The sequence below is a fragment of the Bison bison genome, unplaced genomic scaffold (assembly GCF_000754665.1).
Source record: "Bison bison bison isolate TAMUID 2011002044 unplaced genomic scaffold, Bison_UMD1.0 scf7180017864327, whole genome shotgun sequence".
NCBI lineage: Eukaryota > Metazoa > Chordata > Mammalia > Artiodactyla > Bovidae > Bison > Bison bison.
This window is the reverse complement of record NW_011494899.1, coordinates 2,914,552-2,939,515: the sequence shown is the minus strand read 5'-3', so window position 1 is coordinate 2,939,515 and position 24,964 is coordinate 2,914,552. Positions and strand designations below refer to the sequence as shown.

The following is a 24,964-nucleotide window of genomic DNA, read 5'->3' as shown; positions in this document are numbered from 1 at the left end:
AACGGACATGGGTTTGGGTAGACTCTGGGAGTTGGTGATGGACAGGGAGGCCTGGCATGCTGCGATTCATGGAGTCGCAAAGAGTCGGACACAACTGAGTGACTGAACTGAACTGAAAAAGAAATTAAAGAAGATGTAAAGAAATGAGAAAACATCCCATGTTCATAGATTGGAAGACTTATGCTCAGATGGCACTACTTCTCATTTTGATCTGTAGATTTAATGAGATACCTCTTAGAATTCTGGGTGGCTTCTTTGTACAAATTGACAAGCCAGTTCTGAGATTCATATGGAATTGCCGGGGATGCAGAAGAGCCAAAACAATCTTGAAAGGAACAGACCTGGATAACTTACAACTCCCAACATCAAAACTTATTACAAGGCAACAGTAATCAAGACAGTGAGTACTGACACAAAGATAGATAAACATACATATGGTTGACCTTTAAGCAACTCAAGGTTTAGGGTGCCAATTCCCTGAGCAGTCAAAAACCCATGTGTAACTTTATAGTTGGTCTTTCATATCCACAGTTCTGCATCTGCAGTTTCAACCAACTGTGGATCTTGTTGTATGTATTTACTGGAAAAAAAAACCCTGCATATATAGATTTAGATCAGTGGAATAGTATTGAGAGTCCAGAAATAACCAGTGTGTCTGTGATCAACAGATTTTTGGCAAGGGTGACAAGCCATTCAGTGGAGAAAGAATAATATTTTAACAAATGGCACTGAGAAACTTAGCTACATTTAAAAGAATGCATTGAACCTTTACTTCACACCGTGTGCAAAATTTAACTCAAGATAGATCAGACCCAAATGTAAGATCTAAAACCATAAAACTCTTACAGGAACATAGGGTAAGTCCTCATGGCCTGCATTTGGGAGTGGATTCTTAGATAGGACACCAAAAACACAAGCAACCAAAGAAAAATCAATAAATTAGACTTCATCAAAGTTAACTTTTGTGCTTATACTATCAAGAAAGTGAAAAGAAAACCCACAGAATGGAAGATAGTATTTGCAAATTGTATGTCTGATAAGAGACTTGTATCTAGGGTATATAAAGAACTCAGTAATAAAAAGATAATTGAATTTTAAAGTGGGCAAAGGATCTGAATATACATTTTTCCAAAGAAGATATACACATAGCCAATCAACATGTGATGCTTAACATCATTAACCATCAAGGAAATGAAAATCAAAACTATAATGAAATACCAGTTTATACTCACTAGTATGGCTAAAATCAAAAAAGTCAGATAATAAATGTTGACAGGGATGTGAAGAAATCAGAATGCTCATACATTACTGATAGATTACTGCATATAAAATGATGTGGCCACTTTGGAAAATAATCTAAGAGTTCCTCAAAGAATTAAACAGAGTTACTATATGACCCAACAGTTGCACTCCTGCTGCTGCTGCTGCTGCTAAGTCGCATCAGTTGTGTCCGACTCTGTGCCACCCCATAGACGGCAGCCCACCAGGCTCCCCCGTCCCTGGGATTCTCCAGGCAAGGACACTGGAGTGGGTTGCCATTTCCTTCTCCAATGCATGAAAGTGAAAAGGGAAAGTGAAGTCGCTTGGTCGTGTCCGACTCTTCGAGACCCCATGGACTGCAGCCCACCAGGCCCCTCCATCCATGGGATTCTCCAGGCAAGAGTACTGGAGTGGGGTGCCATTGCCTTCTCCGAGTTGCACTCCTAGGTATCTACAAAAAAGAAATGAAGATATGTGTCCACAGGAAACTGTGTACTTGAATATCCACAGCAGTATTATTCATAACAGCCAAAAAATGGAACCAAACCAAATGTCTATCATTTTGTGAATGGATAAATGGAATGTATTATAGCCATACAATAGAATATTACTTATCCATAAAAAAGAATAAAAGTAACTGTTGTAAGTGCTTATAACATGGATGAACCTTGAGCATATTATGCTAAGTGAAAGAAGGAAGACATAAAAGGCCACATAATGTACAATTCCACTCATATGAAATTTCTAATATAGGCAGATCTGTAATAACAGAAAGTAGATCATTTGTTTCCCAGGGGCTAGGGAGAGAGGGGAATGGGGAGTTACTGCTAATGGGTATTGGGGTTTTTTTGAGGGTGATGAAAATGTTTTAAAATTAAACAGTGATGATGGTTGCACAAGTGTGAATATCCTAAAAATCAATGAGCTGTATACTTTAACAGGGTAAATTTATGATATATAAATTATGTATTGATAAAGCTGTTATTAAATAGTACATGCCCATCATTCCAAGCACTATATGAATATTAACATCTTTAATCCTAATAACAAAGCTAATAAATGAGGTACTGTTTTCTTACTTATTTTACAGATGAGGAAACTAAGGCACACAAAGAAATTACTTGCTTAAACTAGTGAAGTAAATTACTTGCCTAAACTTGTGAAGTGGGAGGACATGATTTAAGCCTATGCAGTGTGGTCCACAGCCCTTGTGCTGCACCATACTGCCACTCATTAATAATTGAGTTGACCTGTGGTATAGCTTATGAATTGATTCTGTTTTCTGATTGTAGGCTCCAACTCTCTCCAGAATTTGAGAGTTGTTGCAGAGCATAAACAAAACTTTGACACTGAGTTAAATAAAACCATTGACAGAAAACAGAAGCCCAGGATTTACAGTATGACTGGGTAGGGTAACTAGTGTCAGCCCTCCCATAAGCAGTACAGTACTTGACCCGTAGGCATGCTGCACGTGTCTTTTACGAGTATTATTTTGCCTAAAATATAGGGTTTTGATTTTTTTTCATCTTAGCAATTAGCTGTTCCTTACACAGTTTGGCCATGTACTAAGGAAAGGGTATAACATGTACATCTTCGGCTGATTGAAAACTCTTAGGACCTGAAAGAGTTCCAGGCTGAACAGACATTTCCAGTTCCCCATTTATAGATGAAAAACTGAGTGGTTGACTTACTTGAGGTTATGAAAAATGAGTGAAGGATCTGGGACTCAAACTAGGTCCTCTGCCTTCTTTCCTGCCTTCAGTGACTGTCATTGCAGGGTGACTCCTCAGGAACTTACAGTATAGTAAGGGACCCAGGATATCTTCCAGGACAGTGATTCCTTCTAAGGTCTCTTGTGCTGAGGGTAATCAACCAGAATCTGACTGAATACTTTCAGTAATGGGATCTCCACAGCAGCCACTTTGCTGTTAGATAACTTTGTTAGAGAGCTTTTACTTGTATGAACTCTACATCTGCTTTAATTGATCCTCCTGCTTTATCCCTCTCTGCCTCTGCCTTTGTCCATCACTTAGCTTGTCTTCTACCTTCTTTCCCCTGCTCCATCTCCTTCATTTTTTCCCCTACTTATTACCTAGCATTCATAGTTATCAAGAAGCTTTTTCTAGCTAAATTCTCAATATGTAGTTTATTCCTTTAATCTTTAATACACAGCTTAAATTGCTATGCATTGAAATGCATTTACAGTCCTTATTCATTTTACATATGTTCAGTCTCCATAGTATTATAAGTAACTTGAGTTATGTGCTTTTATAGCTCCCTAACCCCAACTCAACCTTTTGTCGCTTGGTTAGTATTTATTTCTCTTGAGTAGTTTGCATGTACTTGAATTTTAAATTGAGAGCATTTTAAGTTACATGCCTGTTATCAGGCCTGTGTGCGCAAGTGCTCAGCAATGAACTCGATAGATTCTAAATGGATACTACAGAATCTATAAAACTAATACAAAATTGCCATGTTATAACATCAGCACTTACCTTTTCAAGTGGCTTTGGTATTAAATGGAAAATACAGATAAAAATTTCCTAGCCCTATTGTGCTTGTGCAGAGTGTGCCTATTAATATTACTTGATCTGCTCGTTCATCTGGCCATCTTTATGAGGTAATGTGCATAAGTCTCTATTCTATCCCAAGCACTGTGCTAGAGATTTTCAAATATAATCATCTCATTTAATATTTATAAGCCCTAGATGTTATTCCTCTTTATAGAGATGAGGAAATTAGGCGCAGTGACAAAAAAATTTGCTAAGACCATATAGCTATAAGCTAGTGTTTAAACCTAGGTGCTTTCCTTACTTCAGTTGTACTGTTTCCTAATAAATAACCTGTGAGATTTCTTACTCCTTACAATACATTGTCTCAGATGCTGTTCATGTTAAATAATATATAATATTAATAATATAGATCTTTCATAATAACTTTGTGAAATAGATACATTTATATCTTACACATGATGAAATTTAGCTTCAGGTAGAATAAATAAATTGCTCCAGATCCAAATTCAAAAAATAATAGAACTAGGAATTAGAAAAAACCCAAACTGTTTCTGTGCTTTTTTTCTGCTACACCACTCGTGTGTTCTTGTGCCTTTAAAGACCTCTAACATCACAGCTGTCTCATTGAAACAACTTTACTCTTGTCCTTATTCTCGGCTGTCTTAGTCTGCTCGTGCTACCATGACAAAATACCAAAAACTGGGTTGCATAAGCAAAACAAATTTATGCCTCACAGTTTTGGAGGCTAGAAATCAAAGATCAAGGTGCTGGTAAGGTAGATTTCCTTTTGAGACCTCTTCTCTTGGCTGATAGTCACCTGCTCTCTGACTGTGTACTCATTTGACCTCCTCTTTGTGCAGAGAAGGAAGCGAGTGGGGAATGAGTGAGCCAGCCCTCTGGTGTCTCTTGTAAAAAGGATACTATTCGCATAAGACCAAGTCCTCTCCTTCATGACCCCATCTAACCTTAATAACCTTCTCAAAGCCCCATCTCCAAGGACCATCACACTGGGGTTAGAACATCAACATATGAATTTAATGGGAATACAAATATTTAGTCCATAACTTCAACTTACCATCAGAGCCCCTGATTATCTTCTATAGAGGCCTGGGTAACTAGAGCTGACATCTAGGGATTTAGAGTATTTCAGAGTGAAGAGGTGAGCCTTGTGGAGTAGGTGACACAGGAGACAAAGAAATTCCAGAGAAACTTTATATAGGTAACACTTTGATATACTGAAAAAGACAATAAGCTGTAGAGATCCATAGGATGAGAATCTGTACCAGCCACCAAGATATAGAGTATATGTTGTGACGGAATGTACATCTTCCAGCTTTGTTAGTGTGCTTTTACATAATCAAACTATGACTTGGCTGAGAACTCAGTAAAGATTAAATGTGATTATGTTCCCTTATTTGGCAAACTAAAATGCAACAAATGATAATGCTCCTGTATTTGTCAGTATATTAACTTAAAATACTAAAATATGTTTTGTGTAGGTAGTGAAGAAGAGCATTTTCTGAAAAATAAAGACTCTTGCTTAAGTAGCAAGAAAACCAGAGTTGGCTGGTACTGTATTGAAGAGAAATTAAAAGTTTTGACATGCCCATTTCTGCCCTCAGTCAAAAAGGGAAAGGCAGCTGATTGGTTTTTAAGTTTTCATTTACACCTAAGCTATTTTTCCCATCTGTTAATGAACTCTTGATGATGCATCATGTCTTTCTCAGGATTGCTAATTAGCAAAGAAACTTGAGCCAAACTTACATAATTGTTGTTACTATGAACTCTCAGTCTTTTGGCAGGATCACCATGATATAGAACATAGCCAGAAGGATTGTATTAATGAAAAAAACAAGTACATGTGCAAGAAGGGGAGCTAAAGGTGAAATTAAGGAAGAGAGATAAAAACTTCATTCACAAGGACAGTATCCATTAACTAAAAAGTGATAATTACTATTGCCTCCCATAGTAAAAGTAGGAAAAAAAAAAACCCAAAGTGTATAGGTATCATATCATATTAAACTAAATGTAATTGAAACCAGCTTCATGGGCATTTATTTAGAAAATCTCATCTTTTGCTTTTTATAAAGAGATTTCAGATTTGACCTCCAGAATCCTCTCTAACCTTTCTTAGAAGCACAGTGTAGAATCCTGGCAGTAAGTCATTAATTGTTTAATGTTTTTGTAAAATACTATTTTTTAATAGGTCTGTCTTCTGGCAGTGACAGCATTGTTCCAACTATTGATTATAATAAGCTTATTTTAGAATTTAATACATCTCTTTCTGTCTTGTGCATGTGCATCTGTGTACGCGCACGTGCATGCACACACACACACTGTGCACACATTGCTGTGCACAGAGGACAAAAGTTTAGAACTATCAGATTTAGGTGGCTGACCTTCAGCTCCAGTTAAGAACTAAAATTAGATCTCTGTGGAATATATATCCAGTGACATCCATCAGAGAAGAGTGTAGGCATAACCTGAGAAGCCAGGGAGGCATCATTCAAGGGACTTTGCCTTAGCTACAAACTCGTTTCCCATTTGAATTTTTATCTTAAAAATTCATGTGACTTTTTGTATTGTGAGTTGTAACGTATTTGTTTATTTTCATGTAGAAACACTTCCCTACTTGCACCCTTGATAAATCTTTTAGTAAAACAGTAGTTAAGGAGGATGCACAAGGATTGTCCTGTGACTTTAAGTATCTCTGGCACTATGCCAAATCTCCCAGATGAATGTGCCTATTTTAAGAGCAGGGTCCTATCCCATCACTATAGGAACACTGGTTGATTACAGTGAGAGCATAAATCAAGCATGTGGCTAACATTGTAGACATAATGGACAAGAAGGTGGGGGTGGCATGGGGAATCCACTCTTACTAAAGAGAAAGTATTTAATTCTATTAAGGAGAATGGATAGGTATTTCAACACACAATAGAAGACCAAAAACAGTAAATAATAACAGCCATGTTTAAGGACTTGTCTGTTTAAGGAGGGAAAAGAAATCAGTCCTCAGTAATTCCTTTCACAGACCTAGCTTATCCCAGAATTGCTTTGAATGTTGTAACACTCATTTTTGTTTATTTTGTCACCAGATACCAGTAGAATGAAAAGAGAGTAGGACTGAGAGTCAAATAATAATCAGTCCCCTTTTCTGTTATAGCTTTCTGTGCTGCTTAAGCAAATCGTTTAGCTTCCTTGAGAGTCAGCTTTCATTATCTATAAAATAAATCCCCTGATCCTGAGTATGGGCTTCCTGATTGGCTCAGTGGGTAAAGAATCCACCTGCAATGCAGGAGATACAGGTTCCATTCTTGGGTTGGGAAGATCCCCTGGAGAAGGGCATGGTCACCCACTCCATTGTTCTTACCTGGAGAATCCCATGGACAGAGGAGCCTGGTGGGCTTCAGTCCAGAGGGTCTCAAAGAGTTGGACATGACTGAGCACACACACACAATCCTGAATATATTATTAAGTATTATTTTCTAAAAGGATTCTATGGTCAAATAAATAAAGGAAGTATCTGCTTAAAAAACATGTTTCTTTTCCATAGTTCATCTGAGAATCTTTAATATTTTAATAAGCCTTATACATTTCCCAGATTTATTCTTTAACAAAACCCATTTTTTAAATAGAACCTTTTGCACTGCTAGTGTTTATTGATATTAAGTAGTCATTATAGCCCTTTATAACTCTTAATATTCTGATTCTGGAAATTATACTCATTTTGTTTGGCTCTTTGACTGTTTTCTGGCCTGTAGTTATCATAGGGTTACTGCCAAGTTGAACTCACTGCCTCTGCTGTGTGTGTACTCTGCCCCTCTTTCCAAGTTGAACTGGAAAGTTATTGCATTTTCCTGTTTCTTATAAATAAAACAGACATTAGTTTAGTCCTTGTCTTTTGTAGTGTTCACTTTCTCTGTTCACTGCCATTTCATTTTTGATTTGGTTGTTCAGTCATTGGCCCATTTTTAGAGGTCTTGTTCTTAGAAATGTACAACTTTGTCTCTTACTGCGTACCATCCTCTCATTTAATAAGCAGCACTGTAATATATAGGGTATATCCCCATTTCACATGTAATGAACCTTATGCTCAGAAAAAAACAAATAACTTGCCCAGATCTCACAGGTAATAAAATAGCAAAGTGAAGTCTCTCTGACTTGGCAACTCAAATTCTCTATTATGGCATATACATTATAGTTATAGTGGTAAATAACATTTGTTGAGTATTTTATTCTAAGGCAGCACATACATATTATCTTATTTAATTCCCCTAATACCCCTATGAAGTAGATACTATCATTCCCATTTTATCTTGAATTTAGTAAACAGACATTTGGCGAATTGTTAATGAATGGATAAATAGATGAACAAATGAATATACAAACCAACCACGGCACAACCAGGCCAAGTTGGTCTGAGTCTTGGTATTAGATATAGAGTAGTTGCTTAGTCATTGAAAGTGTTAATTGCTCAGTCATGTCTGACTCTTTGTGACCACATGGACTATAGCCCACCAGGCTCCTCTGTCCAGGCAAGAATACTGGAGTGGGTAGCCATTCCCTTCTCCAAGGGATCTTCCCAACCCAGGGATCAAGCCCACACTCCTGAATTAAAGGCAGATTCTTTACCATCTGAGCCACCAGGGAGGTACAATATCACTTATGTTATTTACGGAATGATGGTATAAGAGGTTCTATATGGGGCTTCATTGGGACATCATATTTCAAAGGTACATTCTTATTTAAATCTAAAGCCAAGTTGTTGCAACAAAGAGACCCCCAATGAAGAAGTGATTTAAGGAATATGGGCATTTATTACCTTTCCAAATAACGGTTCATAAGTGATCAAGCATGCAGGTGAGTAGCTCTGCTCCATGTGTTGATTCAGTGACCTAGCTTCTTTACAGGTTTGTCAAGTCATATCTTTGCCATTGAACATTGGCTTAGCCTATACTGGGCTGCCACTTCCAGGTTCTGGGCTGCAGAAGGGGACAAGAAAGGGGAGAAGGCATGCCCACTATTGTAATGACCCAAACCTGAAAACATGTCCTCATACATTCCATTGGCAAGAGTTCAGTCATATGGCCATGAAGAAGAGCTGAGGAGTGTAGTGTAACCAGGCAGCCATGAAACTTGCCACAGTTCTCTTACTGTTTAAAAAGGGAGGATGGATTTTGATGGACATCTATCACTTTTTACCACAGTGCCTAATAATTAAAGCCTTAATAAGTTCCCTGGTGGCTCAGTGGTAAAGAATCGACCTGCCAAGGAGAAAACATGGGTTCAGCCCCTGGGTCTAGAAGATCCCCTGAAGAAGGAAATGGCAACCCACTCTAGTATTCTTAGCTGGAAAATTCCATGGACAGAGAGAGGAGCCTGGCGGGCTACAGTCTATGGGGTTGTAAAAGAGTTGGGCACGATTTAGTGACTGAGCAACAAAAACAAAGTCTGTTTATGAGGCATTATAGTATTTCCTCATTACTCTGGGATCTGAGTTAATTTTACTGCCTTCATTATATATTCGAAGAAAATATGGGATAAAATGCATTCTTTAGAGCGGTGCCTTCACATTATTTGTGATGAAGGACCAAGTTTTTTGCTTATTTGTTTCTTAATTTTCCTCTAATTTGTAATAGACCAGTAGTTTTGAAAGTACAATAAAAATGAATCATTAAAGAAATAATTACATTCTTGGATAGCAAAGTCAAATCACTATAACGGTTTCTGAATACATATTCTCAACTTTTTATGTGCTTAGTCAAACTCAGTTGTGTCTGACTCTGTGACCCCATGGACTGTAGCCTACCACGTTCCTCTGTCCATGAGGATCTCCAGGCAAGAATACTGGAGTGGGTTGCCATGCCGTCCTCCAGGAGATTCTCCCAACCCAGGAATCAAACCCAGGTCTTCCTCATTGCGGGCAGATTCTGTACTGTCTGAGCCACCAGGGAAGTCTAAGAATACTGGAGTGGATAGCCTGTCCTTTCTCCAGCAGAACTTCTCAACCCAGGAGTCAAACCGGGGTCTCCTGCATTGCAGGTGGATTCTTTACCAGCTGAGCTACCAGGGATGGTCTGATAACAAACAGTTTGTGAACTGGCACCAATCTGCAGACACTTTTGAGTAGTAATATTTGTCTCAAAAAGTATTTTCTTGCTACCTCTTTGGGGTTGCCAGAGTTTAATAGACTAACTATGATGTCTATATTATAAGCAAAGACATTTTCTTTGTATATATAAAACTTGACTTTTCTCTTTTACAAATATTTTTAGAAATCAGCTTTTAGGACAGCATATAAATCATGATGGATTCATTATTTGAATGCTCATATACATGTCATAGCCTGTTTTGCTTGTTTCATAATTGAAGTTAAAGCTAATCCTGGTTTTACAGATTAATAGTGAAAAGCTTACCATTCTGGAGCTGGAAGAAGAGTCTTGATGCACGATATAGAGGAAGAAGAAAATCTAATAAAGTGCTTGTTATGTCCCAGAGACTCACAACACCCCTCTGAGATATAAGTGATATTATTCCCATTTTACAAATGAGAAAGTGAGGCTCACAGAAGTAAAAAAAAAAAAAAAAAAAAGTCTGAATCATAGTGGTAAAGCTGGCTGTTAAATCCAGGTTTTTCTGATTTAAAAGCCTCTATAGTACATTTTCTTCTCTCATAAAAGAATGATGTCCTTTCTACCTTCAGAGAGCTTTTAGTAGCTAAGGCAAACTCATAAAAAAAACCAGGATTTTAGCAAGCAATGATTGCTACAAATTTTGGTATGGGCATTACTTGGAGAGGAAGAACGTTGGGGGCTGAAGTAGTAAGGAAAAACTTTATATCAAAAGTTAATTTTAAGCTTAGTTTTGGAGAATGGATAAAACTTAAATAGTCAAAGAAGGAGAAGGACTGGATGCATATAAAAGGAAGATGGCAAGAAAGCAAAAAAAAAAAAAAAAACCTCTACATGAAATAAATATAATTAGAGAGGAGGGTTTGATAGGGGAGCAGTATGAAAGAGAAGACTCAAAATGCAGGTTGGAGGATCATAAATGCTAAGCTGAGGGTTTGAGATCTTTACCTTATAACAATATATAAATGATAACCAGTACTGAACACTTAATGCTTTCCAAGCACTGTTCTAAGTACTCTACATACGTGATTGCATTTAGTAACTTTCCAAGATCACACCATTAGAAGACAGTAGTCAGCCTTTAAACACAAATTTAAATCCAGAACCCCTGCCCTTAATCACAGCACTGTTCTAGTTCTGGAGTCTATGATAAGTTGAACAAGTTTCAGGCCTAGGACCACTGATCTTAAACAAGTAATACACTTTACACCTCAAGTGATTTTTAACGTTTACGAAAAGTAATGTGACCAGATAATGACATACCATCCCTATTCCTGCCACCCTGATACGTCTTTAGGACAGTTGAGAAGTTACGGTGTTTGTGCTAATGGCTTTCAGCTCTGCCTACTTTTCTGTGCTTATCTGGTCAGTTACTCTCAGTTAACCCCTGGTCCCCAACATCCAAGTTATATCAGTCCATTGTTAGTTGTAGTTCATTCGTTCCTAGAATGTGGCTCATGAACTGACAGCAACAGCATCAACTGGGAACTTGTTAAGAGTCCCAATTCTGGCCTCATTCCAGACCAATTAAATCAGAAACTCTGATTCAATCTGTGTTTCAACAACCCTCACCTAGAGATTATGATACTAAGTGAAATAAGTCCAAAAGAGAATGACAAATACCATATGATATCACTTATATGTGGAATCTAAAATACGACACAAGTGAACACATCTATGAAACAAACAGACTCAGACATAGAGAACAGACTTATGGTTTGCCATGGAGGAGGGTGAGTAGGAAAGCGAAGGACTGAGAGTTTGGGACAAACTGTTATATATGGATGGATAAACAACAAGGCCCTGTTATATGGCACAGAGTCCTATAGTCAGTATCCTGTGATACGGAAGAGAATATGCAAAAGAATATATACGTATATATGTATAATTGAATCACTTTGCTGTACTGTAGATATTAACACAAGACTGTAAATCAACTCTACTTCAATAAAATTAACAACAACAACAACAAATAATTCTTTAAGAGATTATGATGCATGCTGAAAACCATTACTATAGTATACTCTAGGGTTTCCATTTGGGAGCAAGCTATCAAAAATTTTTTGACAAAACCTGGTATCAACATTGAGAATCTCAATCTTCAGTCTCTGCTGCTGGGTCTTGCAGTCTAACTTTATAGAAATAGCCATGGCTACTAAGGTAGTGGGGGTTCCCAGATGGCTCAGTGGTAAAGAATCCACCTGCCAATACAGGAGATGTGGGTTCAATCCCTGGGTTGGGAACATCCCCTGGAGAAGGAAATGGCAAGCCACTTCAGTGTTCTTGCTGGGATAATACCATGCACAGTGGGCTATAGTTCATGGGGTTGCAAAGAATCTAACACGACTGAGCACGCGCACTGCAACCTAATGAGCGTTTTAAAAGGGCTTTTTGTCAGCCTCTCTGAAGTAATTATACTTTATGAGCATACCTAAGCTTTGCTTTATGACTTTAGTTCATTCCTGAAAACCTTACCTCTTAGTGAAAAGATTTTAAAGCAGAAGATATTTCCATCAATTTTAATGGAAAAAAATTATGTGTTTCATGGTTATCTAAGATACCAAAATAGTTTTCAGATTAAAAAATATATCAGTTGAACCATGATAACAAGTTTGTATAAATAAATACCTAGAAAGTTAATAAAAAGTTTGTACTTAAAATGTTATGTAATGATGATTTATTATACTTGCAAAAAGAGGAAGAGAAGACTTGATAGTGAGAGATGGCTGGTGGTGGAGGAATACAAAGGAATTATTCTTTGGAAGGGGTTGGAGAGTCAGGTAGTAAACTTTAAAGCAGATAATCTTTGGGAGTATGTGGGTATCTTGCATTTAAAAACAGCTACAGCACACCTGGGCCTGCCAGTGGGATACAGATGAAAGGAGTGAGATGCCCCAACATCCGTCTCACTCTCCAAGGAACTACATGCTTGTTGAAACTAAGTGCTGTATAGGAGAGCAGAGGGAGCAGCTGGGGAATCTTTTAGACCCTTCAGTCTTCAAATTAAACCTTAGGAAATGAGTGGGATCCTGGCTGGTGGAAATGGGGACAGGGTAGGCCATGCTGAGGTAATGGTGGGAGAAGGTTCAGGACATATTGTCAGGGGACTGGGAGTCTGTTTGGAGCACTTGGAAAGGAACGAAAAGGGAGGGTGTATGTGTGTGACAGAGATATAGGAAAGGGGACACTGAGCTTATTTCAGCTGCATTCTGTGGGCAACAGGGAGCTATGGAAAGCATTTGAAGAGAGCAAGGCATGTTTTTGAAGGAGTAAAATCAACTGAAAAAAAATAGTTATAGCACAGGAAAATACCATTAAGGCAAAATAAAGAAACGAGTACTTTTGAAACAGAAGTCGTGCATGCACTCAACAGATGGGGGAATCATAAGGAATGCTACCTCTTCAGTGTTCTTGCTTGTTCAAATGCAAAGAAAAACTTCTGATTCATCCAAATGCGGTACATGGTTTAATTTTTCTTTATAATATTCTCTAAATAGAAATGATTGTATTGAGTAGAGCAATGAATGTGTCTGTTAAATATCACTTCTTATATTTTAATACAAAAAAGGGAGGGGTTCATTGTCCAAGAAGTGGTATTCCTTTTCAAGAGACATTATAACAGAAAGCTACCTAACACTTGTCATGTGAGGCAAGTCTGTGATGAGAAATGACATATCTAAAAACAATTGATTGAAAACTATGCTTGAAACAGTCTCGGTTGTGGATTTCCTGCAAGCCTTCAGGTGAGGCAGTTTTTAACTCTAAATTTTGTAGACCTCTCTGATCTCTTTTATGTAGCCTTCTTATGTCCCAGAGTTTTAACAGTCCATTTGGTTTATAGCCTTGGCTATTTGTATTCATACTTTGCTCTTTTTCTTTCTTGAATCTGACAGTGGAGGAAGAAAGAAGTCATTCCTACCCACAGACTTGGAGTGGGGGAGGGGGCGCACGGGGGTGGGGGGGCAGGGGGAAGATTTTATTGTTGTTTTTGGTTTAGAAAGAAAAGAACTAAAGATTTCTGTGTTTTACTAGATATGTAGAACTCCAAATTCACGTATATAATATTTTATAATACCTTATTTATTATGTATTTCTTAAATAGGAATGTAGATAATTCCTTCTTGGTTAAAATTATATGGGAGCAAAGGTTATTTAACTCCACCACCCAGGAATATAGCACATAGGAAACTGTGTAAAAGATATTTTTTTTCTTTGTCTTGGATGTGAAAAATCTGAAATTGGAGAAATTTTCCTATTTTATATATTTTTAATAATGGGCATATTATACTTTCCTCTATCCCAAAACAGCATTCACAAAAAAAATGCTTTCATGATGATATTAAAATATTAAGTGGAAGTCCCTTCTAGTTGATCAGGTATGTTAAGGGATAGAGTTAACAATGTAGTGAAGTTTTTTTTAGCTTGCTTGGTTAATTTCTTTTCCACCTCCATCTAGAGAACATAGTACATTTAAAATTGACGTTTCCATAGCTGTTTCACTCAGATGTGCTGAGAAGATGCACATGGCCTAAAATTTCTGCCAAGATCATAATTCTTGACCCACAGATAGCCTCTTTCAGTTAAAGTCTGATGACAGTAATAGAAACTTTGTAAAACCTTGTATTGGTCATAGTTGTTGCTTTTGTTTTTATAAAATGTAATGGGTATAGAAATGGTTGGCAGTGGAATGGTTATACTTGCTGCTCCTCATACAAGGTTTGAGGTTCAGAGACCCAGATCTGCAGTTTATGGAGAAGAAAACTGGACATTGACTTTTAAGAGAATTATCAGTGGTTCTTAAATTTGGCAATGACAGAAAAAACCTTTTCAAAAAATTCAAGGTAGAGTACACTTTGGGTCCAAATAAAGCTGAAACTCCAGTACTTTGGCCACCTCATGCGAAGAGCTGACTTATTGGAAAAGACTCTGATGCTGGGAGGGATTGGGGGCAGGAGGAGAAGGGGACGACAGAGGATGAGATGGTTGGATGGCATCACTGACTCGATGGACATGAGTCTGAGTGAACTCCGGGAGTTGGTGATGGACAGGGAGGCCTGGCGTGCTGCAATTCATGGGGTCGCAAAGAGTCGGACACGACTGAGCAACTGAACTGAACTGAATTGAACTGAAAGAATTGTTTCTGAGATAGTGGTAGCAAGATTTGGAACCAGGACTACAAGTATATTTGTGTAATCTGTGCCCTACTCCAAGAGAAAAGGAAAGCTAAGATCCTGCCCACAGTCTGAGCTTCCCAAGCCATATGTCCTGGCACAGGGCTGCATGGAGGAAGAGGGCTTTTTTTGTAATTTGACCACCCAATAGGAACACTTTCTGCAGTTAGTGTGGAGAGGGGCACCTTTTTGCAATTGACTGAAAGGAATCATATATGCTAGCTGAGCCCTCTTTGGAACCCAGTACTTGGAATAATTGTTAGCAGTGTTGTCAGCAAAAGATCTTCTCTGGGGTCATTTGATAATTAAATGTTATTACATATTAGCTAAAGAGAGTTCTAAGGTTTATATAACATGGGACTACTGCCCATAGTACTATAAATTGAGAAAACATTATCAAGGCTGAAACTAGGCATAAATGAAGGCTTCTTTAAGTCTTTTTGTAAGAGCCTATACTTGTGGCCAAATGTGAACCAGTTCTCAAGGCATTAATTTTTATTTCCAGGAGGGGAATAGCTATGATTCAGATGCTTACCTTCCATCCTCATAGTATATGTAGTCTGATATTAAAAATTCTTAAGAACAAACTTATATAAGATATTTGTAACTCATCTGTATAAAGTCACTAATTCTCTTTTAAACTAAGAATATTAGGCTGGAAGTTAGGAAACCCATACTCTAACTGTTGCTACCCTACTAATTCATTCTGGCCTCATACAAGTAGCTTAACCTTTCTGGCCCTCAATTTCCAAATCTGTAAAGTGAAAGAAGTGCACCAAATATAAGATCTCTTTCAGTTCTAACATTCTGTGACTAAAAAAGTAAAAATCTTTTCTAACCAGATCTTGAACTGCAATTTAATACACTGATAGAGAAACAGTCCATTTTAAATCACTTAAGCCAAATAACCATATTTTTCATACTCATTCTTGTTTTTCAGAAACTCTGTGAAGGCATATTTAAAGTCCTTTTAAAGGACATCCCAACAACATGTCAAGTGTCCTGCCTGGAAGTTCTCCGCATTCTCTCCAGAGACAAAAAGGTTTTAGTTCCTGTAACAACCAAGGAAAATATGCAGATACTGCTGCGACTAGCCAAGCTAAATGAGTCGGATGATTCTTTGGAGAAGGTGTCAGAGTTCCCAGTTATTGTGGAGTCATTAAAATGTCTTTGTAACATAGTGTTCAACAGTCAGATGGCACAGCAGCTCAGTCTGGAACTTAACCTTGCTGCAAAGCTCTGTAACCTCCTCAGAAAGTGCAAGGACCGAAAGTTTATCAATGACATTAAGTGCTTTGACTTGCGCTTGCTCTTCGTCCTGTCACTTTTGCACACCGACATCAGGTCACAATTGCGCTATGAGCTCCAAGGACTACCGCTGCTAACCCAGATCTTGGAAAGTGCCTTTAGCATCAAGTGGACCGATGAATATGAATCGGCCATAGACCATAATGGACCTCCTCTCTCACCTCAGGAGACAGACTGTGCCATTGAGGCCCTTAAAGCTCTCTTCAATGTGACGGTAGACAGTTGGAAGGTGCATAAAGAGGTAAGGTCAGGAAGAGTATTCTCATCTGCTTGGAATTTCATTGATTTGGGAGCTGCCTGAAACAAAGGAATGCTAAACAGGGAAATGGAGGAAGTTTCCAATTCCCTCATTAATCAGTTATATGACTCAGGATACATTTCTTAACCATTTATAACTCTTATTCTTTCCATCTGCATGACACTTATCAGAAGAATAGGGTGAAGATGGACTGCTGTTTTGTAAGATGCCAAGTATAGTTCCTTTTCTGAGTTGTACTATCATGTGTCTTTTTTTTTTTTAAGAGCCTCTTTCAGAAACAAGGTTTAAATTATTATAAGAGTTGATGGGAAACAAAACAGTGATTCATAAAGGTATAGGCATGTTCATTGCCTGCTATTTTAAAGAAACATTAAGATATTTAGGCCAGTTGAAATCAGTCAGTCAGAATGGATGTCTGCTCAGAAGAATAAAAGACACTGTGTTTATCACCTGTCATACCAGTCTCCTGATGTGTTACTCTATCAGAAGTGTAGGATACAGCTAGGATATATGCTGATACACAGTCCTAGAAAACCAGTATAATTACACCAGAATATGGAAAGGTTATTTTAAACCACTTGATTTATTTCTAGACTAAGATCCTTTTCTGTGGCTTGGACCATCCAGCAACCCAAAGTGAGGCAGATTCGATAGTTTATATTTGAGTACCACAAGAACAATATGCTAAATGAGAAGATTAGTTTAAGAAAGTCAACAATTTTCAGTGAAGAGGACAAACCTTTTCCCTTGCTTCTACAATCTTAACATTTCACATTTACCCTCTCTCTTTAACCTTAAGTAACTCATAAAATTTAGTCTCTTTCTTAAAAAAAGAAAGAAAAGAAGTGTTTTGGTGCCAGAGCAAATTATCTTTTTTGACAGTTGACTTTAGGACTTAAGTTAACATTTTCCCGTGTCCATTTGAGGCAGTTCTCACCATGAATAAAGATCTGTTTTTGCCAGCACCTTACTTTGAAAGGATTATCTCAATGTGGTGCTATAGTAGCAGTATGCAGGCATCTGAGTTTTAAAGTGCAAATAGGTCTATATTTTGAAACCAAATATTTGAAGATCAGTCCTAACAGCTGTTTTAGATGACTGTAGTATGGTTAGTTTTTCCTGGGACTTGGCAGAAAAAGATGCAGAAAGCCCACATGCTCCATTTGTGCTTTGAAACCAAATATTTGGAAGTATTTAAAATGTTATGTCTCTATGCTTATTTGGTACCTTCTATGGTTATTTTTCTTACACTGTTTGCTTTGGTGTTTTTAAGTTCTCCATTTAGTTGCAAGAGCCTTTCTGAGACTGTTGGTTTGCCATTGTTGGAGCCCCTGTTATTTAAATTGTGTCCAAAATAGTAGCTCAGACCCTTTCAGATTCCTGACAGAAAGGATTTATAGTTCAGCGGCTGCACATCAGCATATGTATGGAATGATGTGTAATAAATAACAGTATACTGAAATTGGCCCTAATTAGTGTGCTTCAGTTATAATTAATAGCAGGGCTGGAAGAGGCTTTCGAAAATGTTGAAGTGCCAAATGCTTACTCTGTATTATAGAATGTTTATTTTTCAAAAGATACATGATAAAGGATCAATAGTCCTGAAGTGGACATCTCAACAAACCCCTGTGAGTCATGGATCTCTTGATACAACCTGTGTAAAATGTACCTAGTTAATATGCCTCTGGGCTATTTTGAAGTTATCAGAAGTTGTAAACAGTATTGACAACAGAGTCTTGACTATGGAAAAGGTTGGGCTTCCCAGGTGGCGCTAGTGGTGAAGAACCCACCTGCCAATTCAGGAGACTTAAGAGACCCAGATTTGATACCTGGGTCAGGAAGATCCCCTGGAGGAGGGCATGGAGACCCACTCTAGTATTCTTGCCTGGAGAATTGGACTACTAGTGGGCTACAGTCCATAGGTTGCAAAGAGTTGGACACAACTGAAGCAACTTCATACTCATGCACACATGCATGGGAAAGGTTAGTTTAAACCATTTGAGTCTCCATAAGTCTCTAAATTCAAATTTTAGCAAGCATTTAGTCAGTCAACAAATATTTATGAACAATTGCCAGGTATTATCCAGGCGTTGTGAAATATATTGGTGAAGAGTACAGATAGTCTCTTCAAACTTCAGTTCTATTGGTGAGACAGATAATTAGTAAACAAATATGTAATTTGAATTGTGTTAAGTGCTAGGAAAGAAACAGTACAATGATGAAGAATATTTACTACAGTTAGAGAAGACCTCTGAAAGTCTCTCCTGAGATCTGAAGACTGAGAATGATTCGGCCTTCTAAAGAATGAGGGGAGGAAACCTTTCTCCAAGATTGAACAGCATGTGAAGAGACATAGAAATCAGAGTATAGAGTACTTTTTATTGAGGTGTCTACAACTTGACTGTGATGCTCTGGATGTGGCCAACAAAATTGGGATCATCCAAACTGAGTTGGGCTTCCCTGGTGGCTCAGACAGTAAAGAATCTGCCTGTAATGCAGGAGACCTAGGTTTGATTGCTGGGTCAGGAAGATCCTCTGGAGGAGGATGTATTACTGGCGACCCATTCCAGTATTCTTGCCTGGAGAATTCCATGAACAGAGGAGCCTGGCAGGCTACCCATGACAACTTGGCATAAAGAAAATCTATAGTAAGGGTGCAGAGAAACTCTTCCTCTTGTCAGGAAGAGTTCATTTACCTGAATTTTAATATCTACTTGATTGTCAGATTAAAGACATCTTTCTCCAGGTGAGCAATCATCTAAAGAATTGTTAACACTTTAAAATACCAACTGAAATAAAGGGATATGGAAAGCTGACTGTATGGAAGAATCCAACTTTAAAATACAGATTTAAAAATAATATTTTCCTTATTCTGAAAGGGAATTCTTGCTAAATAATACTGCAGAGATCTAAGGGAAAAAACATATGAGCAAGAAGAAAGTACAAATTATCTGTAAATCTACCACTCAGAGATAAGCCTTATTTGCATTTTGCTGTATATCTTTCTAACCATTCTTTGTTGTATAATATATAAACATATATATATATATTTTTTTTTTTTTTTTTTACAAAAATGCAGTCATTTTATCATCTTGCTTTTTTTCTTTTCCACAATAAATGTTCTTGAAGAGTAGTAGATTACATGATGTGTTCCTTGAAGCCATAAAGTTCCTAGGAGTGACCTCTGAGGTTGAGTGGACAGTGTTTCAGGTTCCCACCCTTTCTTTAAAAAAAGCACCTTTGATTGTTGCTGTTGCTATTGTTATTTCTTTAAATTTAGGCTGTAACTAGATTTCATTTGGGATATAGAGTTCTGCATCCAAAAAAAATAAATTTTAATAACCACTTTCTTCTCATGTTTGTTAAAGATAATAAATCTTTATGAAAGAACAAAAGTGAAAGTTGCTCAGTCATGTCCGACTCTTTGTGACCCCGTGGACTATACAGTTCATGGAATTCTCCAGGCCAGAATACTGAAGTGGGTAGCCTTTCCCTTCTCCAGGGGATGTTCCCAACCCAGGGATTGAACCCAGGTCTCCTGCATTGCAGGAGGATTCTTTACCAGCTGAGCCACCAGGGAAGCCCTTATGAAAGAACACTCATAAGTATATGTGTAAAAATACTTAAAAGTATTCCTTCATAAGAATCCATCAACCATTAACAAATGCCCTATGTGTAAGAATTTGGGTTTTTTGCAATTGTTTGCTATTTTAAATAGTAATACAGTGAATTTTCTTACAAAGTCTTTGTAGATAAATTCCTGAAATTCCTGCACCAAAGGATTTTTCAAAACTTTAGGGTTTTTTGTATGTGTCATACGTATTTAAATGTATATGTATTACCAAATATTGACCTTCAGAAGAACAGGACTAGTTTATACCTTTCAAAACCTGGGCATTTCACTTTTTAAAATCTTTACCTATTTTACAACTCAGTTGTCACAAAAAATATGTTTGGTTTTGGTTTTAACTGTTCTAGTAGGTATTTTTTATGATTGTTCATTTACAATTCACAAAAACAGAAAATTAAATTTTTCTTGAGGTTTAGCAAATTAGTGGAATTTGTTCATTTTAGATTCATGCCTCAATGTTAAATTCCTGTCTGGAAGCCAATGCCATTAGTAGAATTTGGAGATTCTTTTCCATTCATTAGGAAATGTAGCTAGCCTTATTTCTACATGTGGTGTCTGTCTGTCTCCCTACCTTCCTCCCTGTCTCTTTCTCTCCCTTTCCTGATAGTAGTGTATTTTAAAAGGTCAAATGGTCAAATGATTCCTTTTATAGGACCCAAAGTCAATTCTAGAAAAGTTCATGGAAATGATCCTGTCTTCTTCCTGTTTTAACACTTTGCTAAATCTCTTGGCTCATCGAGGAAAGCATGTTATTCTAGAGATCCCTTACTTTTAACATATGTTCCCTTCTGCAGTGTTTCCTAGGTATCTATGCAATATAATGAAAAAATACAAGGAAAAGCACACATGTTAGAGCCAGACAACCAAGTACAAACAGAGAAGTAGTACAAGTATCTGAGTATTAAAGGATGTTTGAGTGAGATAAGAGAGTGAGTATCTTTAGGAGTCAATTGGAATGTCACATTGTAACAGAAGAGCTTGATTCCATAATTATTTTAGAGACTTTGAAGGAATGTGAAGAAAGTACATGACATTATTTAATTAAAAATAAAGCTTCTCTCTTTTAACTGAATCATTTTTTCAACAAACATTTATTTTGTCCCCAACATATGCAGAGTTTTGTATTAGGTACACAATATGCATTATAAAGCATCTTTGCCCTCAGAGAACTAACAGTACAGTAGGAAAATCAGACATTGAACAGATGGATACGTAACTGTTTTGTCATATTATTTACTGTTCTTCTCTACACTTTCTGTATGTTTGAAAGTAAAGAATTACCTCAGAATACACAGATGCTACAAATGCCATGTATTCTAGATCTTTGGAGGTCTATCTGACCTCACTGTCTTAGACTTTTTGCTAAGCAATATACGTAGCACAGAATAAATGTTTAGTGAGTATTTGTTTTATGAAAAATAAAATGTGATGCAGTTTGTGTAATCTGCATAAACAGAAATATATAAGAGAAATAGCCCAAAATGACAAGGAGGAAAGAAAATTAAAATTTCAAAACTATTAAAAAATTTTTCTAGAAACCTAAAACATTTAATAACATTGTTTAGAGAGCAGATTCTAGCTTTTTTGAAGATACAGCACACTATTTTATAGCATTTATATTTCCCTTTGTAAGTCAATTCAAAAAAACATTTATTACTTTATGCCCAGGACCATGTTAGCTGTAAAAGATGTGAAGGTAGAATACTTAATCTTTGCCTATAAGGAGACAGAGATCTTTGAACATAATGCTAATTTAGAAGGACAGATAACTGAAAAATAGCCTGGGTAAAACATAGGGTGAAATACTACCCGGGGTATAGCTATATTTCCAGGTAAGAGTACATGTGTACGTTTGTGTGTGCATGTGTATTTATGTTTCACTTTTGTAGAATTGAAATTTAATTTTCATAGGACCAGTTTCCTAAACCTTCTTGAACTAAGTAGAACCACCCTGGGATAACATAGCCTGTTTAGGACCCACTGGTGTGAAGTATTCTCCTTTCAGACTTTTTCTCAGGCCTTGATTAGATCAGTTAAAGCTTTCAATGAAAAGGTATGAAGATATTGATACCTTTACCAAACAAAAATGAAAATATTCCACAGATTGCATAGGAGGAAAAAGCAATGGTACAGTAGTGGAACCTATAAATAGGAAGCAAAGTCTATATAAAAAGGTCCCCCCACCAAAAAAAGATTCCAAAGAGTTTCATGAGTTTCTACCTCTCTTTTAGTGTTATGTCATTTTGATTTCTGCTATCCCAACAAGCTTGCTTGCTTTTCTCTTTCTTCCTCCTCTCTTTGTCTTAGGGATTTTTTTCCCTTATCAATCTTTGGAGATAGTAGGATTACAGAGGAAAAAATATTGATGCCCTAAAGATGTCAAATCTAAGCTCTTGAAGAAGTAAACGACAGTTTATAAGTTGTTTGTATACTGTTTTGTAAAGAGCAATTATATTTAATCCTTCAAGCATCTATATGAGACAGGAGGAATATTAATCTCATTTGACAAATGAAGGACAGTGAAGATCAAAGAGTTTATTTATGTGGTCACCCAGCAGAATAACCGATAGTAGGAAATCATGTCCACTCTAACCTTTGTTAAGTAAGACATCTTAAATGATAGCTCTTATTCAACAAATATTTATTGAGCCATAGACTAATAATAGAATAAAAAGTCTAGAAACAAGCGTATACATATATAGTCAACTGAGTTATGATACAGGTAACATTGAAGTGCAGTGGGAAAAGGTAGGTTTTTTAATCAATTAAAAATGAATTTAGGGACTTCCCTGGTAGTCCAGTGGTTAAGAATCTGCTTGCCAGTGCAGGGGACACAGGTTTGATCCCTGGTCTAGCAAGATTCCACATGCCACGGGGCAACTAAGCCATGGGCCACAACTCCTGATCCCACACTCTGGAGCCAACAAGCCACAACTATTCAGCCTGTGGTATGCCTAGAGGCCATGCTCGCAACAAGAGAAGCCACTGCAATGAGAAGCCCACACACCACAACTAGAGAGCAGCCCCTGCTCATTGTAACTAGCGAAAGCCTGCATGTAGCAGCAAAGATGCAGCACAGCCAAAACTAAATAAATTTAAATCTCTACCTTATACCATACAGAAAAAATTAATTTGTGATGGGTAAGAGATTTTAAAATGTAAAAGGTAAAGTAATAAAAGCTTTTGGAAGAAAGCAGAAGATTATCTTCATGACTCTATTTTAAATAAATCAAACAATTCTTAAATACGAAAGATTTTTAAAACAGTACAAAATAAAGATCAAGCCATAAAGGAAAAATTGACAAATGGGCTTTCATTAAAATGAGTTCATCAAGAGAAGAAGGTAAAAAAACAAGCTACCAAATGGGAAATTATATTTGTAATACATATATGCAATAGGTACTCTACCTAGAATGCTTTAAAGAAATTCTACAGAGTGTCAATCAACCCAATGGAAAAATATGCAAAAGACTTGAACAGGCACCTCATAAAAGAGCTATACAAATGACTTACAGATATAAGAAAAAAATGTGTTCAACATTATCAGTCATTGGGAAAATGCATAATAAAACCTCTGTACATCCACTGAATGGCAAATTTAAAAGGCTGACAATACCAAGTGTTGGCACAGCTGTAGAGCACACTGATAGAAGTGTAAGCTGGTCTAAACACTTTGAAACACTGTTTTGTGGAACCTTTTAAAGTGTGTCTTATGTATATGACCCTGCGTACCAAATGACATGTAAGAAAGTGTGTACATGTTCATAGCAGCACTCTTCAGTATAGTCCACGTCCAGCAAGAGTAGGATGGATATGTGAATTATAATATACTCATATTCAGCAGTGACTTCCTAACCTAGCTATGAGGAAACATTGTTTTCCCTAGATGTCAGGATGGAACTCTTGTAATACAGTATTACACAACAATGTCAGACTGCTTGAAAAGTTTCTAAATGTTCAAGTGTACCTTCTGTACTCATGGCATTGCAGATCAGTGGCAAACAGTGCAGACCAGCACTTCAGATAACACTAATCTCAAGTGATGAAAAATCCCACAACCAGATGCAGAAGGGTCTCTATTTTATGATTCCCTTCATGTAAAATTCATGACAACAAAAATCACTCACCTATGATGTTATTTGTTAGAATTATAATTGAAGAGCTGGAAATCTATCATTTGAAGAGGTCATGAGGGCAGTTCTGAGGTTCTCAGTCCTGGCATTGCTTTGTTTTCATGCTGGTCGTATGGACGTGCTCATTTTGTGAAAGTTTATCTAGCTGCAACACTTAGAATTTGAGCACTTTTTTATGTTTTATTTACATTAAAATTATTGAACATTTATTAAACATATGCCTTCTAAACTTGTGAAGGTAGTAGATGAATGGAGAAAACAATGCCTATGTAAGTATATAAACAAATGTGAAATTACAGATTATGATTCCCTGACAGAAATCATAACAAGATACAATGAAAGAGAATAATAAAAGAAGGAATCTACTTAGACAAGGTGGTCCAAGAAGGGGCTTCTCTGAGACCTGGAGGATGAAAAGGAGTCAGCGATAACCATGGCAAAAACTCTAGGGACTTCAGTAGTTGAGTAAAGAAATAGAATTTAGTGTATTTACAGTAAAAGAGGATATGCAGACATAAGGTACAACCTGGGAATTGGTGTCACAAAGACTGGGAC

General features: G+C 37.1%; 1 protein-coding gene across 9 annotated transcripts in view; it reads left to right on the top strand.

Annotated features, from left to right (window-relative positions):
• Positions 1 to 24,964, top strand: part of RIC8B (RIC8 guanine nucleotide exchange factor B) — a 101,815-nt gene that overhangs the window by 19,576 nt on the left and 57,275 nt on the right. For all 9 annotated transcript variants that reach the window (XR_826436.1, XR_826441.1, XR_826437.1 and 6 more), the window contains exon 3: positions 16,019 to 16,627. Coding sequence is in view for 2 of the 9 variants with exons in the window: in XM_010853381.1 (XP_010851683.1) it covers positions 16,019 to 16,627 (609 nt within the window). In the remaining 7 variants the exon portion in view is untranslated. The remainder of the gene's footprint in view (positions 1 to 16,018; positions 16,628 to 24,964) is intronic.